The 10,718-nt window shown below is 39.2% G+C and overlaps 1 protein-coding gene across 1 annotated transcript in view; it reads left to right on the forward strand.

Annotated features, from left to right (window-relative positions):
- The window catches only part of svopa (SV2 related protein a), a 34,525-nt gene that overhangs the window by 20,728 nt on the left and 3,079 nt on the right, over window positions 1–10,718 (forward strand). The window contains exons 10-15 of the mRNA XM_072587924.1: window positions 568–641; window positions 1,664–1,740; window positions 2,953–3,060; window positions 3,810–3,921; window positions 8,752–8,833; window positions 10,235–10,324. Of these exons, the coding sequence (XP_072444025.1) occupies window positions 568–641; window positions 1,664–1,740; window positions 2,953–3,060; window positions 3,810–3,921; window positions 8,752–8,833; window positions 10,235–10,324 (543 nt within the window). The remainder of the gene's footprint in view (window positions 1–567; window positions 642–1,663; window positions 1,741–2,952; window positions 3,061–3,809; window positions 3,922–8,751; window positions 8,834–10,234; window positions 10,325–10,718) is intronic.

Consider the following 10,718-nt stretch of genomic DNA (forward strand, 5'->3'; position numbering starts at 1 on the left):
ATACTGTTGGAGGGAGGAGCAGAACTTCTTCAAGGACAGTATATCTGGAAGAGATGCGGCAGTGAGTTAAACACTAAAATTTAAAAAAAACTTCAAATGCTAGAGATCTGAAACAAAAACAGAAATTGCTGGAGCAACTCTGGCATCATCTGTGGAGAGAAAGCAGAGTCAACATTTCAAATCTGGTGACTCTTGTTCAGATTCTATGATGCTGCTCTGTAAATTGTTACTAAAAAGATTAAATATGCATATTGTTAATAATGCGCAGTTCCATTATCAGTCCCTCGATCATTGACCTTAGACTTCGGCCTTTTCTTTATCAGACATTGCTGATGTAGTGGCAGACCTGATACGGTGTTTCCTTGTTTTTCTGGTTTTTAGTTTAGATTTCCAGTATCTGCAGTACTTGAGAAAATAACTAAACTTTAAAAACAGTATATTATTTCAGGAATTAACAGCTTCCATTGCATCCAAATGTTGATAATAGTTGCTGGTTGATTGTGAAGTAAATTGAACTTTTTGGCAGCCCTCACTGAACTAAACTTGGTAAATGCTTGTTTGAGACAGGAGGACCGTGGTCGTATATGGGACCTCTTCACACCACAGTTTCGAATAACCACTGTCCTCTTATGGTTCATTTGGTAAGTCTGTTGTTTAAGACAACAGTCAAATTAACCAATTTTACTGTTTTTAGCAAATTGATTTGTCCTAACTATCTTTTAACAACCAATTAATTATTATTCAAATCATCCAGTGATAAAACCAAGAGTTTTTTTTTAACTGTGAAATCTTTACAAAAGATAAACAAATATTCTAACACCGGTTTATCCCTCCGCATTTGCACTAGTGAAGACTAAGCATAAATAATACAGTAAGGAGCTCAGTATTATTTCATTATGCAGTGAATGTGACCATGATTGTTCAGTTTTGATATCAACGAACTCAGTTCCCTTGATCCTGGGGTAATCACACCATCTTTCCATCCATTGCTTTTTTATCCACAATAGCTGTTTTATTGCAAATTGCAACTGGTGAGTCAACTAATCCATAAAATGTATCGTCAATAAAAAATAAATGTTCACTCTCTTATCCTACTCTGCAGCTAGCTCTTATCAGAATTGTGTCCATTTAAGTAGGAGTATGTATAATCAGAATGGATCAGTTCTGTCTTCTTGCCTATGCCAAAATTTGGAAAAGACCACAGAGCACCCATCTCTCATACTCTTCAATCTTGAGCAGAATTTCTCAGTTTGCTGGTTTTTCTCCGTGACATATATCATGTGCTCACTTTGACAATGTTTGGCTTTTTGTATCAGTCGACAATTTGGATTTGGAAAATATTAATTGTTTTCCCTTGATAGCACCCTCAATGCATTCCCTGTATTGTTAATAATACAATTGCTAAGTTTTCAAGGGATATTGGGAAGTAGAGAACATTTTAGCAAGCTGATTAAAAATACACAAAGATGTGAATGTTATGCTTATAACAGAAATTGAAAGTCAGAAAGAATTTATCAGTTTATAAACATTGTTTAATCTTTTTACGTAGAATTATTTTAGCTAATTCTATTCTGGAGGACATCCCTGAAGAGATATGAAGAACAGAAGGTTACATTGCTCAGTGACTGTGAATAATAATACTTATCTCTGTTTCTGCTTTTAGGTTTTCCAATGCTTTCTCCTATTATGGACTGGTTCTATTAACCACAGAGCTTTTCCAGGCAGGTGATGTGTGTAGCAGTAAGTACATCTCCCAATTATTCTAGTGTTGTTATGGGGTAGTGGTGAGCAAATCTCATTGATCCATGTTGACCGTAGTTCTGAAAGCTGCTCTAATGACTAATAAGTTAAGTGGATAAATACTAAAATAACTACACTGGCTAAATAATGTTATTAGAATAAGTTTAACTTCAATAATGTGGAAATGAACTAATTACCCCAAACAGAATACACTATGGAGTGAATCCTCATCTGTATCTGCTGCTCACTCATTCTTATGTGCTCCATTGATATGTTGTGTGGCAATCTCAGTAAAGGTATTAATATTGCATATTTGAGCCAGGAGTCTATGTAGAAAGTAAATAGGCAGTATTACTTCTGTGATTCGTTTTAAAGGGTGCTGTAGCCAAGAACAGTTTTAAAAGTCAGAAGTCACATGCCACCAGGTTACTTCACCTGATGAAGGAGCTGTGCTCCGAAAGTGTGTGATTTGAAATAAACCTGTTGGACTATACCTGATGTTGTGTGACTTCTAACTTTGTCCACCATAGTCCAACACTGGCACATCCATATCATAGCTTTAAAAGTAATCTTGAATATAACTGCACTTCAATGTACAATCTAATTTTAATCTTTTAGCTAAATTTTATATGGACAAATCATAGCTTGTAATCTGCTACGTAATGCTTTTGTCAGCTCTTGCACCCAGTCTTTTTCTCTGTTGTCTTTTTGCCTTTTTTTATTGCCATTGCTCCTTAGAAATTTTCATGCAGCTTCAAATGAATTCTTCCTTCCCTGTGTCACTTATGTGTTGATCAAGACTTGTTGCAGCATTTCCCATTCTGAGTTTGTTTGCTCAGGACCTCCTTGTGAAAATCCTTACTTTGCTCCTTCCATTGACCAGCCTTTAAGCTCAGTCACGGTATCACCTAACCGTTACTTCTTGTCTGAGGGTTTCCTGCATTTTCAATCATAACACTACATTAAACTTTATACTGGAAAGAAACCAAGTCGCAATTATTCAATTACACATTTCTGCTGTTGTTAGATTACAAGTTGTGGAGGATGATGACTGTCAGGAAGATCATGGCTATGTAGAGTAAAATCAAGAATACATTTCATGTGAATCTCTTCAGGTGATAAAGGAGAAAATGTTGACAAGAGAAATAATTTGTGTGTGAATAATATTCATTTGGCATGAGTACTTGGATGTACTTTTCCTTCTTTTTTTAGTGTCAACAAGTGGCAAGAAACCTGAGGGAAGGTGTTCCCTGGAATGTAAATACTTGAATGCCACTGATTACACAGACCTTCTCTGGACCACATTGTCAGAGTTTCCAGGTGAGAACTTTAGAGATGTTCTAGTTCTACGTTCATGCTGGGGAGTACTGAATGACTTGTCAGTGGGTATTTGAAGGTAGAAGAAAATTAGGAGACGAGTCTAATGTAAGTATGAGCTTGACATTATCCACAACAAAGCAGTTCGCTTGATTGGCACCTCAAACACTACCTTCAATTCCCTCCACCACTGATGCACATGACAGCAGGGTACATCATCTGCAAGATGCACTGCAGTAACTCAACAAGGCTCCTTAGACAGCACCTTCCTAACCCATGACCACTACTATTTAGAAGAACTAGGGCATCAGATAAATGGCAAAACTACTACCTGCAAATTTCCCTCCAAGTCACACATTATCTTGACTTGGAAATATATAGCTGTTGCCTCGGTGTTGCTGGGTCAAAATCCTGGAATTTCCTTTTGATGGCATTGTGTGTGTGTTTGCACCAAGAGTACAATAGTTCAAGAAGATAACTCACCACCCTTTTCGCAAAAGCAACTAGGGCTGGACAATAAATGCAGTGATCCTCATATTCTCTGAATGAATATTAAAACAAAAGACATGTGTAAACTCTGCTGGGATGTCCCATGGTTGGAGAATCTATTGATTTTACGGTGACGAGACAAAGTAATTGGCGATAATTTTTTTAAGATCATGCAGAGGGGAATAGTTTGTGCCATTTAAGTCAACCTCCATGTCACAACATCTGGGTTCAACATACATGTGGTCACATTAATCTTTCTGCAGGTGTCTTAGTAACATTATGGATTATTGACCGGATTGGACGTAAGAAGACTATGGCAGTATCTTTCCTTATCTTTTCATTTTTTTCTCTGCTGTTGTTCGCATGTGTTGGGAGGTAAGTTTCTAATTTCTTTTTACCTTCCTTTGTATTATCAACAAGAGTAAATAATAAAGCACCTGCTAAACCGTTCTACCAAGATAGTGGTCCTACACCATATAACAGGCAATCTGTCATTATGATCATGAGTGCTGCTCTGAATATTCCAACCTTATGGCCTGTTAGAAACTAGTTGACTCTTTTCCAAGGTTAGAAAATGGTTTTTCTAAAGATTGTTTTGTACCTATAAATTTAGATTTTGAAGTTTATCAGATGGAAGCCTGAGCACCAATGATTTAGTTGTAATGCAAGTCTTAAATGATGAGAAAAAAAATATGAAGTTACTTTTTCTTGAAGTGTTCCCAGAGAGTTGGAATACTGTTTTTAATTCCATTCTTGCTATTGCTCAGAGGGACTGATGTTGGAGCCAGAATAAGTGTCAGTTTCTAGAAATGGTAAATGGCCTCAAATTGCAGGGTTGATCACTTGTGACTTGACAATGGGGAAAAAAAATCCTAAATAATTGTATATAAAAACACTGAGATGCGTTTTGGTTGGTAATAGCTTTTGTAATCAAAAAATAACTGAAAGGAAAGGAAAATTTTGTAATAGAAGTAGCACAGATTAAAAGATTTTGAAAGGGAATAAAGAAACTTGAGTAAATAAATAAATAAGAATGCAGATATTATTACAAAATTATACATTTTAGTATCAGAAAAAGTTTAATATTTTTACCACGTCACATTCAATTTCAGTACATTTCTTCCATTACAATGACAGACTGTGGTGTTCACACTAAAAGGTAAACATGAAAATTTGTAAACCAAATCTGTGACTACTGTCCTGAGCAACAATGTGTGTGAACTATTTTAATATTATGTTAATATGCTGTTTGCACAAAATCCTTAAATTACTCCAACCATCTTTGACAAAGGTTAATAGTGCAACGTAATTTAAAATATTCTTTGCAGACACAACCTAAGTCTGAGGAGAAGCATCAATGTACTGCTCCTTTGCTGACTTTTAAGTAAGAGCATTTCTCACACTTGTAGATGTGATCTATATGGACTTCAGTAAGGTATTCGACAAGGTTCCCCATGGGAGACTGATTAGCAAGGTTAGATCTCATGGAATACAGGAAGAACTAGCCATTTAGATACAGAACTGGCTCAAAGGTAGAAGACCGAGGGTGGTGGTGGAGGGTTGTTTTTCAGACTGGAGGCCTGTGACCAGTGGAGTGCCATAAGGATCAGTGCTGGGCCCTCTACTTTTTTGTCATTTACATAAATGATTTGGATGCGAGCATAAGAGGTACAGTTAGTAAGTTTGCAGATAACACCAAAATTGGAGGTGTAGTGGACAGCGAAGAGGGTTACCTCAGATTACAACAGGATCTGGACCAGATGGGCCAATGGGCCAATGGGCTGAGAAATGGCAGATGGAGTTTAATTTAGATAAATGTGAGGTGCTGCATTTTGGGAAAGCAAATCTTAGCAGGACTTATACACTTAATGGTAAGGTCCTAGGGAGTGTTGCTGAACAAAGAGATCTTGGAGTGCAGGTTCATAGCTCCTTGAAAGTGTAGTCACAGGTAGATAGGATAATGGAGAAGGCGTTTGATATGCTTTCCTTTATTGGTCAGAGTATTGAGTACAGGAGTTGGGAGGTGATGTTGTGGCTGTACAGGACATTGGTTAGGCCACTGTTGGAATATTGCGTGCAATTCTGGTCTCCTTCCTATCAGAAAGATGTTGTGAAACTTGAAAGGGTTCAGAAAAGATTTATAAGGATGTTGCCAGGGTTGGAGGAACTGATCTACAGGGAGAGGCTGAACAGACTGGGGCTGTTTTCCCTGGAGCGTCAGAGCCTGAGGGGTGACCTTATAGAGGTTTACAAAATTATGAGGGGCATGGATAGGATAAATAGACAAAGTCTTTTCCCTGGAGTTGGGGAGACCAGAACTAGAGGGCATAGGTTTATGGTGAGAGGGGAAAGATATAAAAGAGACCTAACGGGCAACATTTTCACACAGAGGGTGATACGTGTATGGAATGAACTGCCAGAGGAAGTGGTGGAGGCTGGTACAATTGCAACATTTGGATGGGTATATGAATAGGAAGGGTTTGGAGGAATATGGGCCGGGTGCAGGCAGGTGGGACTAGCTTGGATTGGGATATCTGGTCAGCATGGATGGGTTGGACTGAAGGGTCTGTTTCCATGCTGTACATCTCTATGATCTATGACTCTATTTCTTGGCTTATTAAGCAAAAGTAAATTTACATGAAAATTTATCAAGAGCAAAACCTCAGTGTATAAAACAAGTACTTCTGAAAATACTAATTGGTTACACCTTAGGCCACCCAGTACCCAGGTACAAATATTTCTAACAATGACCTGCACTAGAGACCACTCCTCCTCTGAGTTATTGCTGGTTAATTGTGAGATGATGAGAGATATCACATTGGCTGCGAAAAACATTTTAGTCAGAATGAAAGACAAATGAGTCACAGTCATAGAGTCTTAAAGCACAGAAACAGACTCTTTGGTCCAACTCATCCATGCTGACCAAGTTTCCTGAACTAATATAGTCCCATGTCCTTCCAAACCTTTCCTATTCATACACCTATCCAAATGTCTTTTAAATGTTGTAACTGAACCTGCATTTAGCATTTCTGGCAGGTTATTCCACCCATGAACCACCGTCTGTATGAAAACGTTCGCCTCAGGCCTCTTTTAAATTCCTCTCCTCTCACCTTTAAAATATACCCCCTAGTTTTGAATTCCCTTACTCTATGGAAAATACCTTTGCTATTCACTTTATCCATGTCCCTCATGACTTTATACACTCCGGTGGAAAAATGTCCCAGCTTCTCCTTATTATTCAAACCCTCCAGTCCCCACAACATCCTAGTAAATATTTTCTGAACCCTCTCCAATACTATCCTTTCTACAGCTTTCTACACGATACTCCAAAAGTGGCCTTACCACAGTCCTGGATTAGTGGTGCTGGAAGAGCACAGCAGTTCAGGCAGCATCCAACGAGCAGCGAAATCGACGTTTCGGGCAAAAGCCCTTCATCAGGAAGGGCTTTTGCCCGAAACGTCGATTTCGCTGCTTGTTGAATGCTGCCTGAACTGCTGTGCTCTTCCAGCACCACTAATCCAGTTTTTGGTTTTCAGCATCTGCAGTCATTGTTTTTACCTTACCACTGTCCTGTACAATCTCAACATGATGTCCCAAGTTTTAAACGCAATGGTCTGAGCAAAGAAGGCAAGTGTGCTATATGCTTGTCTACCTGTGACTTTCAAAAAACGATGTACCTGAATCCCTCGGTCTCTCTGTTCGACAACACTACCCAGGGCCCTACCATTAACTGTATATGTCTTGCCCTTGTTTGTTTTACCAAAATGCAATACCTCACATTTATCCAAATTGAATTTCATCTGCCACTCCTCAGCCCATTGGTCCAATTCATCAAGATCCCTTTGTAATCTTAGATAACCTTCTTCCTTGTCGACTACCTGACCAATTTTGGTGTCATCCACAAACTTACTAAGCATTACTCTTAAATTCTCATCCAAATCATTTATATAAATGACAAACAAGAGTGGACCCAGCACTGATCCCTGTGGAACAACGCTGGTCACAAGCCTTTAGTTCGATAAACAACCCTCCACACCACGCTCTGTCTTCTACCGTCAAGCCAATTTTGTATTGATTTGGTAGGTTCTCCCTGAATCCTGTCTAATCTAACTTTACTAATTAGTTTGCATCTGAAACCTTGTTAAAAGCTTTTCTAAAGTCTATGTAGACAACGTTTACCATCAATCTTTTTGGTTAGGTCCTGAAAAAACTCAAATCAAGTTTAGTACAAAACCATCCTTAATCAATCTTTGCCTCTCTAAATACATGTAAATCCTATCTCTCAGAAGCCCCACCAACAACTTACCCACCACTAATGTCAGACTCACTGGTCTACATTTTCCAGACTTCTTTTTTTAGATTCGATTCCTTATAATGTGGAAACAGGCCCTTCAGCCCAACCAGTCCACACCGACCCTCCGAAGAGCAACCCAAACAGACCCATTTCGCTCTGACTAATGTACCTAACACCATCGGCAATTTAGCATGGCCAATTTACCTGACTTGCACATCTTTGGACTGTGGAAGGAAACTGGAGTACCCAGAGGAAACCCACGCAGACACGGGATGAATGTGCAAACTCCACACAGTCTCCCAAGGCTGGAATCAAACCTGGGACTCTGGTGCTGTGAGGCAGCAGTGCTAACCACTGAGCCACTGTGCCGCCCTTTTAACCTTTCTTAAGTAAAGGAACATATTTGCCACCCTCCAGTCCTCTAGCACCTCACCTGTGGCTGAAGCTGATACATATACCTCTGCTAGGGGCTGCACAACTTCATCCCTAATTTCCTACAATGTCCTGGGGTACATCTAATCAGGTCCATCTTTATGTTTTTTAAGATCTCCAACACCTCCTCTTCTGTAATATGGACTGTTTTCAAGACACCAACATTTAATTCCCCAAGTTCCCTTGCCTCTATTTCTTTCTCCACTGTAAAAACTGATGCAAAATATTTGTTTAGTATCTCATCCAGCTCCTGTCGTTCCATACATAGGTGACCTTATGCTTGTGTGTTGCTTCCAATTCCTTTCATATTATCAGAATTATTTATCTCAGTTCTGAAGAAGTGTCAAATCTGACTCAAAATGTTAACTCTCTCTCTCTGTTTCTCTCGATGCTGCCAGATCTGCTCAGTTTCTCCAGTACTCTGTTTGCTTCTCTCTTTATCTAATGGGGATTACCACTTCTCTGTTTCTTTTCTGCAGGTTGGCCCTCACTGTATTCCTCTTTATTGCAAGAGCTTTCATTTCAGGTGGTTTTCAGGCTGCATATGTTTATACTCCTGAGGTAAGATCAATATGCTGTTATATGCAAGTATTCTGGAGCTAAGGTATTCACTTCCTCTTGAGAACAACCGTGTAATGGTTATGTTATTTGACTGGCAATCCAGAAAATCACAATGGCAGTTCACAAATCAGTTTTTAAATTATTCGATAAAAGCAAATGTGAAACTGTTGGACTGTCAATCCAACTGGTTCATTAGTGTCTTTTTATAGAAGTAAATTGGAGAACTGTTTAACTTCAGACCCCAAAATGGTTGATTCTGTAACTGCCCTTTCGTGTGGATAAGCAACATACTCAGTTCTCTGAAACCACCACTGTGATTTAAGAAAGCTCACTATCCTCTTCTCAAGATTACCAGGGATGGACAATACATGTGGCTTTGCCAGTGATGCCCACATTCTGATGATGTATGAAGAAAGGCTCACGATATGATGAAATTGGGAGAGTTGAGTACAGTTCACTGACTGGAATTTATACTATTAAATTGACTGATTTTTAAAAAACTATTTTCATCTGAGGGTGGCAATTAAAGTAGAATAAAGATTCTGAAACCAAGAGTTAAATTCAGATTCCCTCAAACAATATGCATGTGTCAAGAGGGAGTGGTGCATTTAAGAGAATAGTGATGAACTGCAAGGTGTCAAGAATCTTGGGCTAAATGTGTATGAAATTTGTAATGTTAGTATCAAATTCTTTGCAAGTATTAGGTTCAGCTTTCTCCCCCAAATTCACACTACATTGCCTGCTGTTTTATCACTGTATCATTCACTACCTTCATATCACCTTCAGTACCGAAATTCCAGTACATTAGCACCTAAAGATCTTGCTGTTTTACAATCTTGCAACTGTGTCCTGCCTCCAAAACTCATATCTCTCTCTAGCCAACTCAATCAAGACATTGCAACTTGGGCTTGCACTCACACTGAACCCTGATTCACATCACCTATTTTCTCCATGCTACACTGGTCCCCAATTCCCTGGTGAGTTCTCTACAAAATCCCTGTTCTTATTTCCAATTCCCTTTATTGTCTCTCATTCCATTGTACTGTAATGATCTTCTCTTGGCTTAATTCCCCACATGAACATTTCCTTTTCTAACATTCTCACTTTGTTCTTCATTTCTTATACCCTACCAATAATGGCTGCAGATTCAATCACCCTTCTGCTAGTTTCTGGAAATTCTACCCAGTTTCTTCCACCTTGAAATCTCTGTTCTTCAGAAAATTTCACTTCCAACATGTTTTTGGCTCCACCATTTCGTACTCTCTCCTCCTCTGGATGTGATCCTTGCTTTGACTTCCTTTTATAGAGACACTGAGCAGTAAAATAGTAATAGAAAATGATTTAGACCAGCTTCAATTGTCATCCTTCACTTTATGATCTCACTATTTTTATTTCTATCAGGTTTACCCAACTGCCACCCGCGCATTAGGATTAGGAACGTGTAGTGGGATGGCACGAGTGGGGGCTCTCATCACTCCTTTTATTGCACAGGTAATCCTTCATCAAATTCATTCTATCCACAATGTTCTCAGTGGACTGGATTCTGCTGGCCCTCTGAACTCACAAGGCCTAGTATAAGCTAGGAGAAGAAAGGTTGGTATTCCCTTTCCTCCTCTATAGCACTTCACTAGTGGCAGAGTCCCTCCTGTCTAAAGGCCAATTAGGCCACATAATTGGCCAATTATGGGTCTCCTATAGCTGCTGCTGGCATTTTACCAGCATTGGAGGAACAAGCTGCCACAAGAGCTAACCTGGTGAAACCTGACCACTTCTCTGTTGCCAAGAGTAACTTGTGCCCCTGCTAACAAACTTGACACAGGGGCGGGAAATCACTGTCCCCAAATGGGATACAATCTTTTAAAGTTCTCGCTCCTGAACACTACTC

This window comes from Chiloscyllium punctatum, chromosome 17 (genome assembly GCF_047496795.1).
Source record: "Chiloscyllium punctatum isolate Juve2018m chromosome 17, sChiPun1.3, whole genome shotgun sequence".
Taxonomy (NCBI): Eukaryota; Metazoa; Chordata; class Chondrichthyes; order Orectolobiformes; family Hemiscylliidae; genus Chiloscyllium; species Chiloscyllium punctatum.